This window comes from Cricetulus griseus (genome assembly GCF_003668045.3).
Source record: "Cricetulus griseus strain 17A/GY chromosome 1 unlocalized genomic scaffold, alternate assembly CriGri-PICRH-1.0 chr1_1, whole genome shotgun sequence".
Classification (NCBI taxonomy): Eukaryota; Metazoa; Chordata; class Mammalia; order Rodentia; family Cricetidae; genus Cricetulus; species Cricetulus griseus.
This window is the reverse complement of record NW_023276807.1, coordinates 199,282,006-199,306,028: the sequence shown is the minus strand read 5'-3', so window position 1 is coordinate 199,306,028 and position 24,023 is coordinate 199,282,006. Positions and strand designations below refer to the sequence as shown.

Here is a 24,023-nt window from a genome sequence, read left to right as displayed (position 1 = left end):
CTTGCCAGACAATTTTCTGTGGTTAAAAAATCAAGTTCTATTTTAAGTTTTTTTTTTTTATAAGAATGTGATTTTTTTCTTTCATAGACAAACGTTTAATCACAACACAGTGCCCACACATAAAAAAATCAAACAAAACAAAAACAAACACCCTCTCTATTTCCACAGAGTGGTACTCATCTGAACCCAGCTTCCCCTACAACTGACCAGGCCCAGCCCACCGTGAGATGGAGAACTAGACTTGGAGGAGAAAGCTGGGCATCCTCCCTGTGCCCAGCCTTTAGTTTCACTGTCCCATCTCCATGACCAACAAAACCTCCATGCAGACACCCATCAGCCTTCTGCTCTGCCTGCCAGGATCTCTCATCCTACCTGGGGGGGGCTCCCTTACCGCCCCAGCTCACTATCCCCTGCCCCAGCCTGTTGCCGCCGCTGCTTCACCAGCTGTTTGTCCAGCTCTCGGAGCTGCTTCAGGAAGCCCCGGTTGGGCAGAACACAGCGGTTCTTAGCCACTTGTTGGATGGCGTCCACCAAGGTCATGTTCTTGTGAATCATCAGATAGGCCAAGACCAAGGTCGCTGACCGGCTTCGGCCCATGGCGCAGTGAACCAGGATCTTACCTGCAGGTGGAGGGGGGAAAAAGCCAACGCTAAAGGCTGAGGCTCCTTAACCCGCATTCATTCTCTCTGTTGCCCACGGTTTGGGTTGGGCCACAGCTCCCCATTTGCAAAATGGGGACGCAGTCACTCAGTCTCTTGCATAGGGGTGTTGGGAAGGCAGTTTGTGTACAACAGACCTGTTCTGTAATGGGGCTGGTGAAAGTTACAACCGTTGCTCGGGAAGAGGAGAGGGCACCAAACCTCCTGGAAGCTTTTGCCTGTTTCAGTGTTTACTCAGTCATGTTTAACATGTTTAACGTCAAAGCATACCCCGGAAGACTGACTGAGAAACCGCCTTCCACAAGGCTCCTTGGCTCTGCAGAGCAACAGGTGCCCCCATCCCCTGTGAGTTCTTCCAGAGGAGAATCTGCCCTTCAGAGCTGATCCCATCCTTCTCCCCCTCCCCAAATCTTGGTTCTTGACTCCCAAACCCACAAACTTTAGATTCTCCTCCTGCCTCCCACCTCCCTCCCTCCGTCCCTCGTCTTCCCCTCTCCTGTGAATGGAAACCAGGGCCTTTTGCCTGCCAGACAAGCACTGGACTACACTCCCAACCTTTCAAAGACCTTTGTCTATCATGCTTATTTCATTTAACTGTTTACATTGGAGAGCTCTATATATCAGTATATCAACAGTTCTCTTTTCTTTTTTCTTAAGCCCCACCCCCACACACACAGCACCATACTGGAAATAAAACCCAAGACCTTAGACATGCTACACAAACATATCCTCAAGCTGCATCCCAGCAAGAAATTATCTTCAAAGCATATATCTGGCTTCTTTCTTTGTTGATGCTAGGGATCAAGTGCAGGGCCTTGTGTGTGCTCAGCACCCGTCATTCCACTGAGCTGGACCCCTGACTTTGCAAGTACATATTCCGAAACTACTACTTTAACTCTTTTATTTTTTTTTTTTTGACAGGGTTCCCCTGTGTAACCCAGGATGGTTTCAAACTCAACATTCTCCTGCCTCAGCCCCTCAAGTGCCAGGATTAAGCAATGTAAATAAGCACTCCATTGCAGACCCTAGGATGACCCTGGAATGCCCATCCTGTCTTTGGAATGGCAGTGCAGGGCAAAGGTGTGCATGCCATTTCCACCTATGTGACATTGCTGGCTTTAACTTTGAATATGCCAGAGCTCCCACAGCCCCCAAAGGCTTTTGAGAGGTCTGGACTCAGAACGCATGGGAACCTGCTGACTTGCAGATATTAGACCCAGACTCCTTCTGTTACTAACTGCTAAGTGGGTGACAAATGACAAAGCCACTTAGCCTAGTAAGACTTAATTTCCCTAACTGTCAAGTGGAGGGGCAGAATCCAATCAGTAGTGAATAAAACCCATTCAGGAAGAAGTCACATGGCCGGGCAGGCTTTTAAACAGTGAAAGCAGTTTGTTGTTTGTTTGTTTGTTTGTTTATTTTTTTCCTCTTTTTTTTATTTTTCAAGACAGGGTTTCTCTCTATAGCTTTGTAAACCAGGCTGCCCTTGAACTCACAGAGATCCGCCTGCCTCTGCCTCCCGAGTGCTGAGATTAAAGGCGTGTGCCACCACCGCCCAGCTAAACAGTGGAAGTAGCTTTACTGTGTCCTGTGCCAGAGGCCCAGGATGAATATTCCAACTACTAAAACTAACTAAAACCCATCTCCACACTAGTTCTGGAGGTTTTTTGTTTTGTTTTGTTTTGTTTTGCCTGGTTTGCTTTTGTTTTTGATGGGTCTTATGTATCCCAGGCTGGCCTTGAGTCCACCATGTACCTCAGGATATTTTCAACCTCCTGAACCTCCTGCCCCACACTCCAGGGTTCTGGGATTACAGGCATGCACAATCATACCCTGCTAATAGTACCTGTATACAATTGACTCTTTCGACTGTGTTAACAAACATGCTGACTTTGTCCTTATGACAGTCACAAAGGCAATGGTGCCTTAGTATGAAGGATGTCACAGGCAATAGCTATGCTAATAGTTACTGCTATGTCTACCACCACACACTGGGGAGAGGACAGGCAATTCCCTCTAGAATATCCTTAATACAACAGTAAAAATGAAGTTTTATCAAATTTCAGCCCTGGAGTATACCTCTTGAGACAAGACATGTACACAAAGCATGCTAAATGCAGCCAGGTGGTGGTGGCACACGCCTTTAGTCCCAGCACTCAGGAGGCAGTGGCAGGCAGATCTCTGTGAGTTCTAGACCAGCCTGGTCTACAAGAGCTAGTTCCAGGACAGCCTCCAAAATCACAGAGAAACCCTGTCTCAACCCCCCCCCAAAAAAAAACAGCATGCTGAATGCATACAACAAACATTGGCTTGCTCAAGGAAAGGCACATGGGAGATATGGAGGAGAGTCGAGCTGCTGTCTCATGCAACACATTTGTCTTTGAAGGAAAAACAGTATGCTCGGTGATAGAAATTTTCTTAGAAGTGAAGGAGCAAGGCCCAGTCATGGTGGCATATGCCTGTGGTGGCCCAACACTCAAAAGGCAGAGACAGGGGGACTACTATGAATTTGAGGACAGCTTGGTTATCTAGTCCACCTAAGACTACCTATATGGAAATTTAAAAACAAAAAATTAACGAAGGGGGTGGAGAGATGGCTCAGAGGTTAAGAGCACTGGCTGCTCTTCCAGAGGTCCTGAGTTCAATTCCCAGCAACCACATGGTGGCTCATGACCATCTGTATGAGATCTGGTGCCCTCTTCTGGCCTGCAGGCAGAACACTGCATACGTAATAAATAAATAGAAGCTTTAAAAAAAAAAAAAAGTTAATGAAGGCAGTCTGTCTTTCAAAGAAAATGTGGTACATTTGTTGTCAGGGATAAAAATGCAGGCGTTCAGGCAGGAGCTAGAATTCTAAATCTCTCTCTATACTGTGATACTGAGTTTCCTAAAACTTCAAGAGTCTCCCATTCCAGAGGGTGTTGTAGGGTGTTGCATACCTCTAATTCCAGTACACAGGAGGCAGAGGCAGGAGGATTATTGCAAGTTAGGGACCAACCTTGGCTACATTGTGAGCTCCAGGTCAGCCAAACTACATAGTGACCCTTTCTCAACAGCCAACAAAAACAAGAACAATAAAAAAAGACGGGGTTGGGTGAGATGAACAAACTTGGCTTTCAAAGATCAGTCATGCACAGGCAGGGCATTTGAAAGGCCCACGTGATCTGGTGAACTGCAATTTTCAAATGCCAAGTATAGAACCTGTGACCTGTAGAATTACAGAATTATGGCAAAGGAGCCATCAAAGTGCAAGGCTCACCAGTGGGTTTGGTTTTCTTTCGAAGACAGGGTTTCATATACCCTAGGCTGACCTTGTACTCCCTGCACAGCTGAGGATGGCCTTGAACTTCTGATCCTCCTACTTCTTTCCACCTTCACTACTGGGATTACAAGTATGGGCTATGATGCTCAATTTACAGGGTGCCAGAGATCTCCAATGCATACACTTTATTACTTTTAATGAATATTTGAAAATTTCCAGTTCTTATTTTCAATGGAATAAGCTATATTGTATGGATGTTACCTATACACAGAAAACCTTTGAAGCCTTCACTGATTTTTTTCTTTTTTCTTTTCTTTTTTTTTATTTTTTGGTTTTTCGAGACAGGGTTTCTCTGTGTAGGTTTGGAGGCTGTCCTGGCACTTGCTCTGGAGACTAGGCTGGCCTCAAACTCACAGAGATCCGCCTGCCTCTGCCTCCCGAGTGCTGGGATTAAAGGTGTGCGCCACCAACGCCCGGCACCTTCACTGATTTTTAAGAGTATAAAAATTTTCTGAAACCTAAAACTGTGAGAGGCAGTGGTCCTGATGCTGTTCAGGCCAATACCACCCATATCCACAGCCCTGATGCATAAGTGGCCAAGTCCCTCAGATCTCCACTTGGTGTCGCTCTAGAGTCCACCCAGTATACCTGCTGGCCGGGTCTCACTCCAGCTTTGACTTAAACCTCATTATCATCCTGTCCCTGCTTTGCAGATGGAGAACAGGTTCAAAAGTGAAATGTCTGGCCAGATGCCACCCACAAGGTCAATGCCACAAGAAGCATTGCAAAATGTGTTTGAGGCCTTCACGGTGCCACTGTACTCTGAGGTTTGGCCCTCTGCTCTCCCTCAGTGGTGGCTGTTTCCTATGGCTCTGGGATTCTCTACTGAGGTTCAACTGGTTGGAGCTACATAAGCACGGTACTGTCTGTCTTCCTGCCCCTCATCCTGGAGAGATAAAACAGAAGTTGCCTGTGGACAGTTTCTGCATGGGCATAGCTCTCTGCCCCTTTTACCCCTCCATTCCTCATGGGACCCAATCCAGGACAACGACAAAGGCCAGAAGCCAAGACAACATAAGAAATGCAAGCATCCCCCACCCCCCCAGCACAGTAGGCACCTCAGTTGTCCTATTCTCACTCCATGTGGGATGGACAGACCTGGGCCCCGTGACCAGTTACAAGGACCCCAGAGGGGCCTGGCAGAGAAGTGCGCTCCAGTTCATCACTATTAGTGCCTCTCTCTGTCTGCTCAGTCAGCAAGGAGGGCGGGACGCAGCCCCCTTTGGTACTGTGTCACTTAGGGGGCACTGGGCCTCATTCTCATCCAGCATGAACATCCAAGCAGATGAACATCTACCTCTGGCAGATGGAGCCTTCCATCTACCCAAAGGAGAGAGTTTCAGATAGAGGTTGCCTGGCCACCAGCCAGCTCTGCTGATAACTAATGTGTTCCTTCCTCTCCTGTCATAATACTTGCAACAGATGAAAGCTGCAGCCCATACACTTTTGAGGAGCCTGAAGTCTGTAGAGAGAAGGCAGAGGAGAAGAAGAAGACAGGGGAGGAAGATGGAGAGGTGGGAGTGGGAAAAAATGAGGGAGGGGGTTGGGAAGGAATGAGGGGGATGCTCAGCTCTGGCTGGAGCTCGGAGACGAACGTGGTTCTCATGAATGCTGTCAGCCCAGAGAAAGAGACCAGCTTCCCTAGGGCAAAGACCATGTTGATCTCTGGAGGTCTCAGGTGCCCCTGGGCTCCACCACTTTCCTGTCCCCAGAACCTCAGGGTCCTGTTCGCTCTCCTGGCTCTGGGGCTCTGCCAAGTACCACCTTTGAGGCCCACTGTTGGTGAAGGAACTCTGGGGTAGTCGGGGAGCCTGTTCCCAGTCCTTGCCTGAACTTCAAGAAACCAGGAGGCTCTGTGACTCTGTCACCAGCCTGAGCAGGGTACCCAGGTAGGGAGTGCTGTTGGTAGCCATGTTTTCTAGTTCAATTGAAAGCTGATCCTAGGTGACCTTGCTTGCCCTGGGTATTTTGGGCACTTTATAGATTGTTCATTTGTTTGTTTATGTGCTTTTGCACAGAGTCCTGCTACATCACTGAGGCCTGGCCTTGGACTCTCAGTCTTTCTACCTCAGCATCCTTGGAGTGCTCGAGTCACAGGTGTATTACAACATGCCTAGTAGCCATGCACTTCACAGATATCATTGTAGTCAATTCTTACAACTACCCAGTGGTTTCAACCAAATTATCATTGCCGTTCTGCACATGAGGTCACTGAAGGATTGTGGTGATAAATTGTTTATGATCTAATAAAGCCACTGAAGATCAGAAAAGACAAGCAGCCAGCCACTAGCTCTTACCTCTACCTCAGACCAAAATCAGTGATCCTGTCTCCACGAATTCTCAGAGGGCAATGCTCTGGCTGTCTAGAAACGAAACCTCACATGAGACCCTTTGCTTCTTCCTTTTATACCTCCCTAGTGCTGGGATTAAAGGCATGAACTCTGTTATTATTATTTGTTGTTGTTGTTTGTTTTTTGTTTTTCAAGACAGGGTTTCTCTGTAGCTTTGGAGCCTGTCCTAGAATTTACTCTGTAGACCAGGCTGGCCTCGAACTCACAAAGATCCGCCTGTCCCTGCCTCCCGAGTGCTGGGATTAAAGACATGTGCCACCACTGCCCAGCTAGAGCTCCATTATTCTTTTAGACTGATTCACTCTTGTGTAGCCCAGGTTGGTCTTGGACTCACAGAGATCCATGTGCCTTTGTCTCCTGAGTCCTGGGATTAAAGGTGTGTACAACTACTGACTGGCCTCTATGGCTACCTGGTCTAACTGCTGTCATTAAATGTGTATATCACCACTGCCTGGTTCTATGGCCATGTCTGGCTTTTCATTTTCATCCCAGTGGCTTTATTATTGTAAATTTATCACCACAAAAATATGTGTAGAGAAGTGGCTTGTCCATTGAATAGCAGGCCATGTTCCAAGCCCCGGCAGTGTGACATCAGAGCTTGGGCACTGCTCTGCACTGCTGCCAGTGTGTGTGCACCAGATAAAAGTTTTGCAAATAATATGTGGCTTAGCTACATGCAATTTGTGGTATTACTTTCTACTTTTTCTCTCCTATTCAATTAAAAAGAAAAGAGAAGAAAAGAAACACTGGACACATCAACCATACTGATTTTATGACCCACTGATTAGGTTGCTGAAAAATGCTGGCTTCAACAAAATATTTACCAGAAGAGGAAATTCCATAATTATAAGGAAGAACTCTAATTTTAGAATTTATAATGTATCTAGCTGGGCCTGGTAGCTCATACCTATAAGGCTGAGACATCAAGATTGTCATGAATTCCAGATTTGAGGTCAGCTTGGTTTACAGAGTAAAACTTGATCTCAAGGGACAAAATCTCTGTCCCATCCAATTGCTTGTTTTCAGTGGTGACCAAAAGGTGAGCTTCTGTCACTCAAACCAGGTATGTCAGGAGCCAGTGCAGGGAGATGGCTCCCTGGGTGAACTGCCTCCAATTCACAGAGATCCACCTGCCTCTGCCTCCCAAGTGCTCAGATTTCCTATCACAGGCAGAGAATGTTGGGGATCCACCCCAAGTCTAAGTAAATGGTGTGCTACTGAGCAACATTTGCAGTCCCTGTAATAGAATTTGTGATGGCTTCAAAAGTAATCCAGGGCCTTTTAAGATAAAGAGTGGGTGACAGGCAAGCTGTGATACTGAAACCTGATCTTGGGAGCAGCTGATGTCTGGTGTCTCATAGAAGATTCCATTACACTAGATGCTCCAGAGTCCCCCATGAGTATCCACTCTAGGCTCTGTGGCAAGGTTTTGTCGGTTCCCTAGTGAAGAAGGATGAGTTCACTTGTGTCAAATCCGGTAGCTAGCTAGCTTGCCTCCACTTCCAAGATATTCAGTAACCTCAGTCACCAAAAGAGATACTCATGTTAAGGACAAAAGAGTCTTCCATGAGGCCGGGTGAGGGAAGGGCTCTTCCCTACTAAGTGGGAGCTGTCTCGGATTAGTTCTGTGACCCTGGGCATACCACCTGGCTCCTCAGGGTCTGTTTTCTCAGGTACTAGGAAGGACAGCGGACTAAGTTACTGCTCCCATCTATCTGCTATGGTGGAGGTTTCCTAGTTTTTTTGGAAGGTCAAATTGGCATGGAGTTGGAGTAGGAGTGGACCCCAGAGGCTGGGGACAGGCTGTGGGTATAAATAGCTCCACAACACTGCAAAAGGTTATGTTCAAAGAGAAACTGGACCCCGTGGTATAAGCCTGCAATCCCAGCACCCAGGCTGAGGCAGGCAGATCCTGAATTCAAGGATAGCCTGGGCACCGGGCTATATCACAAGACTCTCTCAGGAACAAATAGCATAACACATGAAAAAGAAAAAGGAAAACCACACAGCAGATGCAGGTTCAATCCCCAGTGTTTAAAAAACAAAAAACAAAACAAAAACAAACAAGCTGGGCAGGTGTTGTTGGCACACCCCTTTACTCCCAGCACTTGGGAGGCAGAGGCAGGGGAATCTCTGTGAGTTCGAGGCCAGCCTGGTCTACAGAGTGAGTTCTAGGACAGGTTCCAAAGCAATACAGAGAAACCCTGTCATGAGAAACCAACCAAATAAACAAACAAACCCCAACAGGATCAAATTAACAAAATAACAAGAAGCGTGAACATGCTTGGCAGTGAGGGGTTGGGTATGGGTGGTGTGTATTTTGGGCTGGGACTTGCCAACAAAGGGCAAGAAAAGCAAGAGGGGAGAAAAAGACAACCTTCGGGCCAGAATGTCCATTGAACACCTCTCACATCAGGAGTATAATAGGAAGCCTGCGACCAGATCTGGCTCGGAAATACCACAGCAGTGTCTCTTGGTTTTCCAGTGCATGACTAGACACTATCAGGCCACCCCCTGCATGTAGGCAGGTCAAACACCTGTCATGCACTTCTAGAGTCTGTGGCAATGCTGGAGCTGAACTAATGGGCATTCTCTTTTGTTATTTGGACCACTCAGGACACAGGTGACAAGGAGATAGATGATGGAGGAGGCACTTTTGTTTGCCCTTTGCCGGCAGCTGCCCTTTGTGAGCAGCGCCACAGTAAAATCCACATTGGAGGTTTTCCCTGAAATCTCAGAAGTTCTGCCACACTGGCATCGATTCTCACAATAAACACAGGCGGGAGCTGAACAGCAGCTGCCCCCTTCAAAGAGACACACGGTTGTCTTCACCCCATACCTCCATCCCATGGCCTCACTGACAGACAGTGGCGGCGCCATTGGCATTTCAGGCCCAGGCATGGGGAAGTCTTTAGACATGCAAAATTCAAAGGTCATTTATTAAGAATGAAGCCCAACCCCTATCTGCCAGTGAGGTCATCTGCTCTCTAACTCCAACCTTGTTTAGGGTCACACTTCACCCATCCATTGTTTCCTGTGCACTCTCTGACTTCTGCCTTCTGACTTTTTTTTACTGGGTGTTTTCATGCACCCAGTCTAACGCCAGCCTGATGCTTTCTCGCTGATGTTGTGATCGGACCGGCAGTCCTTGGATATCTCACTCCAGAGGCCAAATCTTTTCCTGGTTTGGCAGTGAGGGCAGCTTCTCAAACGGTGTGCTGGGATCTTAAAACAAGCTTTCATGTCAGTATATTATATAAACTCAAAGTCAGGATGTCTTTTCTTTCTCTCTCTCTCTCCCTCTTTTTTTCTTTTAGGATCGGAAACTTTATGATGATGAGGTGCACATGCTGGCATAGTTACACGTTTCGAGGTGCACAGCCTCCCTCTATCAAGTGCATCCTTGGGCCTCCTGTGATCCAGGTTCCATGCCAAGTACTTTGTGTATTCCACTGCTGCTCCCCATTAGGGCTGTTCAAGGTAAACATTTTCATCACTGGAGGAATCACATCATTACTGAGTTTGTGATGAGAAGCTGAACCTGGCCTTGGCTTCTCCAAAGCCTGCCAGGCCCCTTCCATTAAGAGGGAGTTCTAAGACATAAAAATGGCAACCGAGCACATGAAACAGATACTGAAGGACTGCATTGCTCTACAACGTCAACACCCACACCCACACACACCCCTGCAACACACCACTATCAATATGTTTCCAGTTAACTTCAAATACCATGAGGTGAACTTTACCTCATGGTGACGAATCAGAGTCCCGTTGCTTTTTTGATCCTGTGTGGAAACTCAGAATGTACAGAATACAAAAGACATCCATAAATAGAATCATAAAAAAGACAGGTCAGAATGCTACATCCCTCTAATTCCAGCACCTTGGCTCTTCGGGTGTTTTTTATTGCATAGTGTCTTCTGATCCAAGTTGATGACAAATTCTGTGGGTGGCTATGGCTGGCCGTGGAGCCAATGGTGCCGTCAAGGTCCGCTGTCTGGCAGACTTGGCCTAGGCCTAGCCACAGGTTGCAAGTTCCTGAAGCAGGTCAGTCGGTCAGCGAGCCTTGTAATCCCAACCTCTTGTGGCAAGAAAGGCTTCTTTTCAGTAACTGGATACCTGAGTTATGTGATGACTCACACAGGGGTGTGTGTGTGACACATGAGGCTGAAGTCAGAGCACCCACTAGGGAGGTGATGTCCCTTTGGCCTCTGGGGAATGTGCTGAAGTGTACCCAGCAGCAGTCACTGCATATTGTCTTACTCAGTGTGCAAACCCAAACTGTGCCCTTCTCTCCAGAATAGTCTTGTAGCGTTCCTTGCATTAGAGCAGCCAAAACTGCATTTAAAGGGAAAGGACTAGTACTTTGACTTAAAAGATGGGTAAGTGACATTGGGAAACTGGGACACTGTTGTTGCAACTCCCAGGTCCCCTAGTGCAGTTTATACAGGGTCCTCAGCTTTTGAAAGGTGTGTGTGTTAGGGGGACAGTCCGTGGGTTTGCGCGGTTAGCAGCAATATTTCAAGCCTGTTCATGGGTTCTCAAGCATGCCAGCTCCTTAAAAGTTTTCTGGCATTGAAGCCTTTGGCTCTAGTCAAGTTTGGGCCCAAGCTTGATTATCATTTTGGCTGCAGTTCCGACTTTGAGGACTCCTAGACCACCCAGGCCTTTTTAAAAGATGGCCGTTCCTTCGGAGACAAAGACTCGAACCAAAAGCCCTGCGGTGTAAGCCTCCCGGTTTCCTTTCAACCCCACAAGCAACATTAAGTGGTAGGGCAGTTGGCTCGGCCAATCGCTGCCTCAGCCAATCTCCAGCCCCAGGGTACCAAGTTTGAAAAATCACTTTGCGGACTTGCAGATCCTGCTTCCCTCGCTGGGGGCGGGACCGGGCTGGCAGGAGCGAGGCTTCTTTCTAGAGCAAAGCTTCTCCTGGGAGTTGGGGGTGCGGGTTTGCCTTATGGCTAGGCTGGGCGGGGACGAGGTCTCTGCTTGGGGGCGTGCCCTATGCCTGGAGGCGGTACCTGACGGGTGGGGCGGGGTCTCTGCTTGGGGGCGTGCTCTATTGCCTGGAGGCGGTACCTGACGGGTGGGGCGGGGTCTCTGCTTGGGGGCGTGCTCTATTGCCTAGAGGCGGTACCTGACGGGTGGGGCGGGGTCTCTGCTTGGGGGCGTGCTCTATTGCCTGGAGGCGGTACCTGACGGGTGGGGCGGGGCCTCAGCCTGGGAATAGGGGCGTAGGGCTTTGGCGGAGCAGGGGAGGAGAGTGTCTCTTACTGTGGTCGTCTCGGAGCGCGGAGTCGATGAAGGCGGCAGCCGAGTGGAAGAAGACGCTGAGGTCGAAGGTGGGCACGTCGTCAGCCTCGACGCCGTGGTACTCGATGGCCATGTCGCGGTAGTAGTCGGGACCAGTGTCCACATTCCAACGGCCATGTGCGGCGTTCAGCACGTGCGTGAATCCCGCCTTCTGCAGCCCGTAGCGGTCCAGAGCTGTGGCCCTGGGGACAGGGAGAAGGGTCAGTCGGTGCACGCCATGTGCTTCGGGTGGTGCTTCCTTCGGAGGACCCAGTGCAAGGCGATTGATTACAAGCAAAGACCCAAAGAACTCTCTTCTTGAGCCTCAGGCCAGCCCACTGGGCACCGTTTGTTTTTTTCCGCCTATGAGAAAGCAATTCCCAGGAGTAGCCGTGGGCTGGGCATTTGCCCTTTAAATTAGGATCAACTTCACCTAATCCTGCAGGCCCTGGGGCTGGATCTGCCAGATCTCCCCAGAGGCAACTGGAATAATTTGGGTCTGCTTCACAGAGCCCCCAGGAGACACCTTAAAAGAGGCCTCTACTCTGAAGCCTCCCAACATTTATGGGGTTGGGAAGTCATAACTGGGAAAAACCGGCTTCAAGCCAGTGGTTCTGTGGGAGGACTTATCCCCAAGTAATGACGGAGATTCTTTGGTGTGCTGATGGTAAAGAAGGGGACGGGTTGATCAAGTCAGGGTCTCCGTGGAAACTTCGATTCTAATAGGAATAGCAAATAGCAAACGAACAACAGGAGTTGTGGAGACACGAAGGCCACATGGCACCATACAGCATGGCCATGAGACTACATTTGGAAAGGGTACTTGACAGAGACCTCTGTGAAGAGGTGGCATTGGAGTAAGGCAGAAAACCTACTGGGGCAAGAGGAAGGGTGAGGAAGAATAGGAAAGGATGAGGGGGCAGGGTGGGGGCAGGGCAGGTCCTGAAGGACACAGAGAAGAGGCGTTTGGATATTACTCTGGCCACAGATGGTTTAAGAAAGGGAGTGGGCATTGTTTAAAAGATCAGTATGGTTGATGTGTGGAGAGGGATGAAAAGCAGAAGCAAGAAAGGCCCGCTGTTGTATAAGAGAGGGAGGATGCATGATCTGCAGTGATGTCTCAGCAGACTGACTGGGAATGGGGAGAGGAGGAGGAACCAGAGTGTTTGATGGAGGTGGAGGGAAGAGGAGAGGAAGATTTGGAGGGAATAATAGGCTTTGGTCTTAGAAGTGCTTGGGTGTCAGGATCAGTATTGGGGGTCAAAGAGAGCTTCCATCAGTGTTTGAAGAGAGTGGTAGAGTTTGGCTTTAAGAAGATGTGCCCTTCAATAGCATAGAGACCAGCCTGCTGCTCAGAGAAGGGTGACAAGGTTCCGACATGAACACTATAGCTCCAGAGTGGCGTTATGCTTCCTTAGAAGATCCATGCCATTCTAAGTTGATCTGTTGCTGTGATAAATACCATTATCAAAAGCAACCAGGTGAGGAAAGGGTTTATTTGAGTTTACAGGTTACAACCCATCATCAAGGGATGCCAGAGTTTAGACAGGAATCTGAGACGGGAACTAAAGCAGAGACCATGGAGCAGTCCCAGACTCACCGGCAGCTGCCTAGGGCTGCTACCACCCACAGTAGATTGTATCTCCCCCCCCCCAATCAATTGGAAATCAGGAAAATACCCCCACAGACATTCCCACAGGCCAGGCTAATGGAGGCAATTGCCTCAGGTGAGAGTCCTTCCCAGGTGTGTCAAGTTCACAGCCAAGATTAGCCATTACACATAGTAAGGCCACTGATAAAATGATGTGGACAGAAGGACCAACAGCCTAGGCCAGGAGGAGCCTCTCAACAGAAACACATGCCAAGACCTCTGCCAGGGTGCCTCCACCCCTTCTTAGTGTCCTAGTTTCCATGAGAGGAACACCAGTAGTCAGTGTTTGGGGAAGGTTTGTGCACAGGCGTTGGGCCTGTAGAGAGATTTCCCAAAAAGCCTATTAGAGCTGCTGTCTGTGTGCACTACAGGGTGTGGTAGCTCATGTCTTTATCCCAGCACTCGGGTGACTGAGGCAGGGGGAGTGTTACAGGTTCCAGGCCAGCCTGGACTAGAGTGAGGCCCTGTCTGAAACAAACAAAAGAACGGGACTCAGTTTGGTGGTACACGCCTTTAATGCTAATTTGTGAGGAAGAGGCAGGTGAATCTTTGTGATTTTGAGGCCAGCCTGGTCTAAATAGTGAGTTTCAGATCAGCTAAGGCTGCATAGTGAGATCCTGTCTTAAAAATTGTATATGTGTGTGTGGGGGGGGGGGGTTAAGCTGTGTGGGAAGTTGGGGTTCCATGGAGCTCCCCCAGCCTGCCCTTGGTGCTGGCATCCTGGATGTAGAACAAATTCTGCTTTCATCATTTGCCTTTAAAAGGCCTGTTTTTCATTTTCCTTCTTATCCCAAAATATGTATACAACAAAGGTTACGCTTTTGGGACACAGATCTGTACTCAATTAAAGCCTCCACTAACACAGCCTGTCTCGATGAGTAGCAATCAGCCTCACTTTGAGGTTGAGCTCGGCGGAAAAATTAGAATTAACCGTCCTTGACAGGAAGCTCTAACCCTTCACCCCCACACCCCACCCCCGCAGAAACACTGCTCACTCTGGGTTCAGCCACAGAGCCTGCACAGAATCCAATGGCAGCTTGAATAAAGTGCCATTTGCACCTTGCTGCTTTGTGGAGCAAGGATCAAGGGAAGGTGGCACACATGGAGTGATACCGTTCCACTCACCCCACCCAGCTGGCTTTGACTGTGCCTGGGAAGAAAGGGTTCATGAGAACTTTAGGTCCATCATCTTAGCATCTAAGGTCCATCAGTTAGTTCTCAGGGCTCCATCCGATCTAGCTGGGAAGAGGCCATGGTGTCATCATACACTGCTCTGAGGGGTCTCTCAGCTGAGAGTAAGCAGCTACAGCAGATTGGGAAGTCTACAAATAAAAGCTAGTGTTTTCTAGATTGGACACCTTGTGTCCGGTCCCCAGCTGGGCCAGATACTCAGCTCAGCAGTTACTGAAATTGGAGTGTGTATGGAGGGTTATGTCAAGCACTGTATTATTTTGTTTTGAGGCCAGATACATAGTTGGTTCAGAATGGTTATATGGGAAAGGAACTAAGAAACTCAGGGATGTTTTGAGATGACAGGAATAGAGGAAAAAGATCATGTGTGTCAGGCTGGAGAGATGGCTCAGCGGTTAAGAACACTGGCTGCTCGTCCAGAGGAACCTGGTTCAATTCCCAGTGCCCATATGGCAGCTTGCAACTGTAACACCAGTCCCAGAGGATCCGACCTCCTCACACAGACATACATGCACATATGTATATGTATGTGCATTAAAAAAAAAAAAGACAATATGTGTCTCTCTTCTGGGCCTGCCTATTTTCACGGGGAAAAGACTTTAGGGAACCAACAACAAACAGATTCAGGAATTCTAGAGTCTGGACAATGAGAGACTGAGGAAGTGTCTCAGTCAGTACAGTGCTTTCGAGGAAAGAATGAGGACCGAACCCAATCCCCAGCATCCATGCCAAAGCTCTGCAAAGCTCCGCTCAGTGGTGTGCTTGAAATCCCAGCGCTGAGGAGGCAGAGGCAGGGTCCCTGGGGTGTGCTGGCCAGCTACGCTAGCTGACTTGATGACTTGATGAGCGCTAGGTTCAGTGAGAGACCCTGTCTCAAAGAATAAAGTGGAGAGGATAGAGAAGGTCATGTGTTATCTGCCTATGGCAGATATACACGTGCACATAAGAGTACTTTCCCCTCCCACATATGCATATTACATATGACATGCAAGGGCACACACATGAGCATGTACACACACAAAATAATTTAGATGATAAAGGGGACTTAATGTCTAGATAGTTTCTAAAAATCCTAGTTCTAAGTAATGTGTTTAAGAACAAAACAAAACAAACAAACAAAACACATGTCAGTCATCTTCCAGAAGTAACATGCCCAGCAAGAATGTGGAAAATAAAACCCCACAAAAATTTGCCAGTCTTTCTACCCCACTAAAGATAAAGATGTAAGATCTTCCAGTTGTTTTTCTTTTTCTTTATTTTTTAAGATTTATTTATTTTTATATATGAGTTCCAGGACAGCAAGGGCTGGTCCTCCCTCAAAACAAACAAATAAAAAGGGCTTAGCATACCTAATATGGTATGATGTACTGGGAGATCAAATAATTAAAAAAATCTTGCTTTATTTTGATATTTATCATGGTTGTTGGAGCCAGCGGTGTCTCTGAAGGACACCTGTACATACACTTCAAAACCTTTGATATTGGCTGTGCACTGTGAGCATCACATGTCACTTCATGGACTTCAGTAGCTGCATGCATCCCACTGTCACTTTGGTCAGGACTTTTTGGCCCATCTGATTGTTGCAAGAGATGTTATTTATTTTATTATTATTTTTATTTTTTGAGACAGGGTTTCTCGGTATAGCTTTGCAGACCAGGCTGGCCTTGAACTCACAGAGATCCACCTGCCTCTGCCTCCTAAGTGCTGGGATTAAAGGTATGTGCCACACTGCCTATCATAAGAGACTTTTAAAAGTATAATTGTCCAGGTGGATCTCTATGAGTTCAAGACCAGCCTGGTCTACAAGAGCTAGTTCCAGGGCAGCCACCAAAGCCACAGAGAAACCCTGTCTCGAAAAACCAAAAAAAAAAAAAAAACAAAAAAACCTGGCTCAAGACAGGTAGTGGTGGCGAACGCCTTTAATCTCTGCACTTGGGAGGCAGAGGCAGGTGGATCTCTGTGACCAGGCCGGCCTGGTCTACAGAGTGAGTTCTAGAACAGCCAAAACTACAGAGAAGCACTGTTTTGAGAAACAACAAACAAACATACAAACAAACAAACAAAAACCTGGCTCTCAATTAATTAAAAGAAAAATGTTTTAAATGATATGTATTTTTTTGTATGTGTATGGATGTTTCGTATGCACAAATGTCAGTGCACTAAATGCATGCTTGGTACCTGCAGAGGCCAGAGGAGAGCTTTGGATCACCTTAAGTGGAATTGAAGACAGTTGTGAGATACTCAGTGGGTGCTGGGACTCAAACTTGGGCCCTCTGGAAGAGCAACAAATGCTCTGAACCCCTGAGTCATCTCAACTGTCCTCTATGATCTAATTTTTATTCCTTGTGAATATCATAGGCATTGTGGTTTGAATAGGAGTGTCCCCCATAGATAGAATCATGTGTTAGAATGTTTGGCCCACAAGGAGTGACACTCTTAGGAGGTGTGGTCTTATTTGAGTGGGTGTGGCCTTGTTGGAGGAAGTGTGTCACTGTTGGGCGGGCTTTGAGGTCTCAGATGCTTAAGCCCAGGCTCAGTGGCACATATTCTTTTCCTGCTGCCTGTGGATCAAGATATAGAACTCTCAGCTCCTTCTCCAGCACCATGTCTGCCTGCCTGTCACCATGTTGCCCACCATGAACCAGCCCCAACTAATTGTTTTCCTTTATAAGAGTTGCCACGGTTGTGGTGTCTCTTCACAGCAAAGTTTTATTCCTAACTAGGTTAATGGGCAAATAATGGGTGTCTTTTTGTTGGGTATGGGGTGGGAAATTCTTTCACACATGAGCCTGTAAGATTCATGTGGTTTGCTCCATTTGGCTGTTACTGACAGGGTCTCTCTATATGTAGCTCAGGTTGGGCTTGAACCTGTGATCTTCCTGCCTTCACCTCCTGAGTGTTGGAATTACTGGCAAGCACCACTATCCCTGACCTGTGCATTTTATTTTGAGAGCATCATCCATCCCTTGTTTGACAAAAGTCTCCTCAGTTCCCTACCTGCAAACCCTGGGCCAAGCTCTGGGTTCTAACTGCAGTTGAGAGACTGTAGAAGCAAAATCTTTCTCACATGGCTTGGTTTCCTCAAAATCCCTTCCTTTCCTTATTTTCATCCCTGCTTCAGCATCCTGTCACTCCCTCTAGAGTTGCCCCTGAAAGCTTGCTTCAGACTCCATCAGTAATCGTCAGCTTCAGTTGTCAACTTGACGAAAACCTATAGTGGTCACTGGGAAGAGAGAACTTCAAATAGAGAATTGACCAGGTCAGATGGGCCTGTGGCCATGTCTGTGAGATGTTTTCTTAATTGATGTAAGAGGATCTAGCCCTCTGTGGGAGGTGCTATCCCTAATCAGGTAGGCCTGGGCTGTATAAGGAAGGTCATTGAACCGGGCAGTAGTGGGGCAAATCTTTAATCCCAGCCCTCTGGAGACAGAGGCAGCCTGGTCTATAGAGTGAGTTCTAGAATAGCCAGGGATACACAGAAAAACTGTGAGAACCAAAGTTACACTTTAAGTTTTAATTACTATGCCTAGGAGACTCATGAAACAAAAATGTCTCTGATCTGTAAGCCTCTTGTCCAAAGACAGATAAGTTTCTGAAATGTTGGAGGCTGTTACTTATGGGAGATAACATGTCATTCCCCTAAAAAAGTTTGACCCATCTGCACCCATCTGCACTGGATGTGCTTGATCACATGTGAGTAGGAGGTTCATGGGCAAGAAATATGTCAGGATATTTGATTGCCCTTATTGGACCTGATGGGGATACTTTTTTTTTTTTTATGTGCATTGGTGTTTGGTGTGAATGTGTGTCTGTGTGAGGGTGTTGGATTCCCCGGAACTGCAGTTACAGACAGTTGTGAGCTGCTATGTGGGTGCTGGAAACTGAACCAGGGTCCTCTGGAAGATCAGTCAGCGCTCTTAACCTCCCTGATGGGAATACTTTAAGCCCCCATGACTCAGGGCCATTTTCTGAAAACCCAGAGTTTGACCTGGCCAGAGAGTCCATCTACCTTGCCAGTATTTAATTAAAGCTTGCTTCAAATTTGACTTTAAACTGTGGTAGTTTCGTATTCTTGACCGGTGTAATTAACAAAAACCTGTCCCTGCCTCAAGAAAAAGAGAGGGGGTGGGGGAGAGAAAGATATCTGAGTGAGCAATCCACTAAGCAGTGTTCTTCTGCGGTGTCTGCTTCACTTCCCCCAGTCCTGCTCTGAGTTCTTGCCTTGGTTTCCTCTGCTGATGGGCTGTAACCTATAAGCTGGTTCCATTCCCCCTCCATGTTGCTTTTGGTCATATAGTTTATTCACCATAACAGAAAGCAAACTAGGCTGGGTGTGGTGGCATACACCTTTAATCCTAGCACTCAGAATTTAAAGACAGGTGAATCTCTGAGTTTTAGGTCAGCCTGGTCTACATTTCAAGTTCCTAGACAGACAGAGCTACAGAATAGAGAGAATCCTTGTCTCAAAGCAAAACAAAGCAAAAATGCAAAGAAAGCAAGCACGCTAGAACATCTCTTTGGATCACATTCTTAGACTTTGTTGTCCTAACTCGACCATTCCCCCCCTAAAGCCCCTTGCAGCCAAGACCATTTCCCACGAGCTCTTGTGCAGAGGCAAGGAGGTGTGCATGGCCTAAGCAAGCAGTTCCTTGTAACCATCTGCCTGTCACCTGCTGTCAGGTAGGAAAGGAGCCACTCCCATGTTTCAGGATTCTGTACTGGACATTGAGGACAATCCTCTCTAGGCGAGGCTGCTTCCCATTCTGACACCTATAGAGGTCAGCCTGTATGTGGTTGTGAGCACCTGTTAGCTTATGTCTGTGTTGTATAATCTGCCAAATTTTTTATCTGTTGTCTGTAACACTGTAGTGGTTGTTGTGTCATTTCCTGGGCATGGCCTTGATGTCACTGTCCTCCATGGAGTTAGGGATGTGTGTACTCTGTAGCTGGTCTTTGGGGCAGTAGGTATTTTTCCTAGCTTCTTGTTTCATTGAGACACTGGCAAAAGAAAGTGAAATTCACTGATTTACTGGCCTGCTGGGTCTTGGGCACGTAGAGACCATTCAGGGCAATAGCTTAAACTGCTGCTTGAACTAAAACCGCTAAACCATTGTTTCTCAACCTGTGGGTTGTGACTCCTTTGAGGGTTGGCCAAACAACCCTTTCACGGGCATGGCCTAAGACACAGATGTTTAAGTTACAATTCGTAACAATGGCAAAATTACAGTTAGGATGGAGCAACGAAGTAATTTTATGGTTGGGGGTCAGCACAACATGAGGAACTGTATTAAAGGGTCGAAGCTTTAGAAAGGTTGAGAACTACTGCTCTACACTAAAGCCTTGGGAGCCTCACTTTTCTGTATTGCTGAACAGACCCAATTATACAAAGAGTGCTTTCTTTACAGAGCTTGTAAAACTGAGCTGTGCTGTGCTCCAGTTTCTTTGCCAGATTAAAGAAATTCAGTAAGGGAGCAATGGGAAATTGTACATCAAAATGTTTATCCTTGGATAATGGGATAACAGGGAATTCTGATTTTTTTGGGGGGGGTTGGTGTTTTGTAAATTCGGTAATGAGCACTCTATAATCATTTACTATGTAAATGTGTACTATGACTTCATTATTTCCTTAGTACTTAGGAGAGGCTGATTATTACAGAGACATGAGGTGGGTTTTTAATTCCTTTGTATTTTTAATTCCTGATAGAAATCTCCTCCCACTGGCCATAGTGAGACAGGCTTGTCATTTCCTAGCACTGAGATGGTGAGGCAGGAGGAAAGGCTACATAGCAAGACCCTATGTTAGAAATTAGCAACCTTCGCTTAATATGGTGGCGCACTCCTTTAGTCCCAGCTCTCAGGACACAGAGGCAGGCAGATCTCTGTGAGTTTGGGGCCAGCCTGGTCTGCAAATGAGTTCCAGGACAGCCAGAGCTGCATAGAGAACCCTGTCTACAAAACAAAACAACAGCAACAAAACCAGAAACCTTTTCCCATGCTGCTTCATTCCCCACAGTTCATTCCCAACAATGAAGCACCAGGAAGGAAAGAAAATGCATTAGCAATTAAACTAGGCGCTTGGCTCATTGTGCAAAGTCACATTGTTAGAACCTTGCCCGAGAAAGTTTTGTCTAGCATGAGAGGGCCTGGCCAGGGCCTCAGCCATCTTTCTCTGGCTGCCTTATCCATGACTAGTGTCCACTTGCAATAGTTGAAGGCTCAAAGTCCAGGTTTTCTAGTTCTGGGAAGCATCCACCATGCAAAATTGTTAATGCTGGCATATTTCGGCATCCTCCCCTGGCCATGCCTCACCTTGGAGTAGCAGGCCAAGTGTCAGCTTCACTTTGCTTTGAGGCCACAATAATTGTGTGTGCGTGCAAGAGGGTCACATCGATGGGAGACCCCCCTCCTCCCATTCCAGTTTCCCCGTCTGCAGGCCCCAGGAGATAGATGCCTCTGGCTTTTGAGATTGCTAGCTGGCTGGGAGCGAAGGAATCAGAAAGGACAAGATGGAGATCCTGGGCTGCAAAGTTGGGCTGCTGTGGGGAGGGGAGCTGGGCACAGGCATTTGCCTGTGAGGGACCTAGCTCTTTGGGAAGGGTTTTGGGTTGTTGATGACCCTCTGAAATGAAGCCTTGATGGCAGCTACAGTTAATAAAGGTAGGGAGTTGCCTTGGGGCCCCAGACATCTAAAAGGCAGCATAGTTGAGGAGTGTAGGGATGTCATTGTGGAAAGGAAGATTTCTCAATTACTCTGTGTCAGCCCAGAGTCATCAAAGGCTATGCTGCCTAGGAACGTTCAGTCCCTTCACAGTAGTAAGATAGTGCCCTTCTCGCTGACTGTGTGGAGAGAAAAAAGAAAGAAAGGTTTTGCTAAGCAAATGAAAGATGTGAAGGAGATTAAAGTGAGAATATTTAAATTACAGACAAGTGGTGCTTTTCAAGCATGCTCAAGCAGTTCTTGAAGCACCCATTTAGGGACTGCTGATTGATAAGAGGCTATGAATTATTCTTATCTCCTAGTCCCTGGCTCTCTGGAGGGCAACACTTGGTTAACCTAATTTGAATCTAATTTAAATGACTTAAGAGTAATAACACAAGTATGTGCTTGAACCTAATAAAGCCTAATTTATTAAATGGGACATTTTAGAAGAACTGTATGTTACAGCCAGACAGGGACCTTTGAAATCATTATTTAATAAATAAAGAAACAAAATCCCAGAACAATAAAATGTTTTGCTAAAGACCAGACAGTTAGTGGCCACACACAATGGAGACTTTTGCTCCACTCTCTGGGAGTCTGTACTTCCCTTTGGGGCAGACTTAGTTCCCTACCAAGTATAAGTGGATAGTGAATGAAGAAGAGTCCCCCATGGAGACATCCACAAGGTGGCCTGTTGGCCCTTGCCCCAATCCTCTGCTAACCCAGCAGACCTTCTGTGGGGCTGATATATCATGGGGACTTGGGGATTTTAGGCATCCCAATGGGGCTGAACTCCTTGGGACAACCTGGGACTGTGCACTTGTTTAGAAATCCTGAGCTCAGAGGTTCACAGGCAGTCCTCCTCATGCCTTAGGCTAGATACAGACTGTCCTCAGGGCAAGAGGACCCCTCGCAACAAAAACTAGTGCTTAACCTCTACTTTCTTCACATTCTGTCGAATTTCTAGAACCAATTTCATCTGTAATAGTTCATACTTAAGTGTAGTAGCATTGCAATAAGCTCTGATATGTCTTAACATATTAAATCCTAAATCATATCAATGAAGAAATTGAAGCTCAGCCAGGCATTGGTGGCATATGCCTTTAATTCCAGCACTCGAGAGGCAGAGGCAGGTTTCTGTGAGTTTGAGGCCAGCCTGGTCTACAGAGCGAATTCCAGGACAGGTCCAAAGCAATACAGAGAAACCCTGTCTCAAAAAAAAAAAAAAAAAAAAAAAAAAAAAAAAAAAAAAAAAAAAAAGAAAGAAAGAAAGAAGAAAAGAAATTGAAGCTCAGAGATACCTAGGCAAAAAGTCCTACAGAAACCAGACATTGTGGCCCAAGAGCTCAGCTATCTGCTGGTTTCCATAAAGAGAGCCTGGAGGAGAAAGAATAGATATTATCTCGGGGATAACTCTGGCCATCACCAAGTCCCGAGAGTCACTGGCCTAGGCTCCAGCAATAGATAGTGGGGTGGTGTTGGTGGCCCAGAACATCTATCCATCCTAATTCCTGAGTCTAGATTGCCTTCCAAACTGTCTTCCAGAGTCTGGTACCTGACTTTCAGAAATCTTAGGTGTTTTATGGGTAAGAGGAAATTCATTCTCAATAGAAATATTGAACAAAATTTAGGCTTTATGCTTATGGAACCAGCTTTGAGCATTAGGCAGTACCTCTAGAGAAACAAAGAAAATCAGGCATTCATCATGTCACCCTGCTGCTGGAGTTATAGCCTCACCTGGTTGTACTGCCATGAAATCCATGGCCCTTTGAAGTCTGTGAACCTTGATAATACCCTGGACACAGGATTGGAGTCAAGCATGAGGTCGAGTTGACTCTGGCTACTGCTGTGTTTAGGTCATATAACTGACCTTGGAGCTGCCTGGCTTCTGAGTGAGTGTAAGGTGTGTGTGTGTATCTGTGTGTTTATGTGTGTGTGTGTGTGTGTGTGTGTGTGTGTGTGTGTCTCTGTGTGTATGTGTTGGCACCTGATTGGGCAGAGTTTAATTGAATTTGGAAGGGCAGTGACATTTTCTTAGTTGAAAGAAGCAGGGTTCTGATGAAAGGTCAAGGAAGCTTGTGGGCACTTGCCATTGTCTGGCACCCTCTTGAGCAGAGAGTCTCCATGCTCAGACACTACGGTGCTTCCATGAAAGCAGCCCTTACCTGACGTTCAGCCTTCCACAGGCTGGCCTTCACCTGCGTTTCTAGATATTTCACTAACAACTGTGACAATGACATTTTGCATTTGTCTGTCTCTTTACAGTTCTTTTAGGCTTTGCAGCTTCTTAGCAACTATTTTAGAAGTGAGGAATAGGTCCAGAAAGGTAAAGGCCCTGTCCACAAGCCACTACACCTTTCTAGAGGCCACGGTAGGTTGTACTGTTGTTTAGAATGTTTGTCCTCCCTTCTCAGGAGTGGGTTCTGCTTAACTGACACTGTAAGCAGGAGGCTTAGACTTGCACTTGTTTGATCCAGTGAAATATGGATAAAAGTGGCATGTCAGCTGGGTCTGGGGTGCATACACTTGGGAGACAGAGGCAGGAAGATTAGGAGATGGGAGGCCAGCCTCAGCTATATGAGAGTTCCTTATAAGCAAGCAAACAAACAAAAAACATGGCATGTATTATGTGTAAGTCAGGTCATGGTTTAACCATGTGTTTCTTTTCTCTCTGCTGCAAGAGAGAAAAATATCCCAGCCGTTTCCCAGATGGGGGCTGCCCTGTCAGTCTGGAGCCCAGACCCCAGTGAGCGTGGAAAATGAAGTGTGGCGTCAGAGTGGGCTGTCACATTGAGAAATTAACTGCTAATGAAGGTCACTGAGATGTGGGAGTGGCCTGTTTCACCGGATCTAAGAT

At 47.0% G+C, this 24,023-nt stretch overlaps 1 protein-coding gene across 1 annotated transcript in view; it reads right to left on the bottom strand.

The window, feature by feature from the left end:
- Positions 1-387: 387 nt before the first annotated feature.
- Dusp29 (dual specificity phosphatase 29) overlaps positions 388-24,023 on the bottom strand; it is a 28,555-nt gene continuing 4,919 nt past the window's right edge. Inside the window, exons 2-3 of the mRNA XM_027387492.2 lie at positions 11,607-11,827; positions 388-620 (exon numbers count right to left, since the gene is read on the bottom strand). Coding sequence (XP_027243293.1) covers positions 388-620; positions 11,607-11,827 — 454 coding nt within the window. The remainder of the gene's footprint in view (positions 621-11,606; positions 11,828-24,023) is intronic.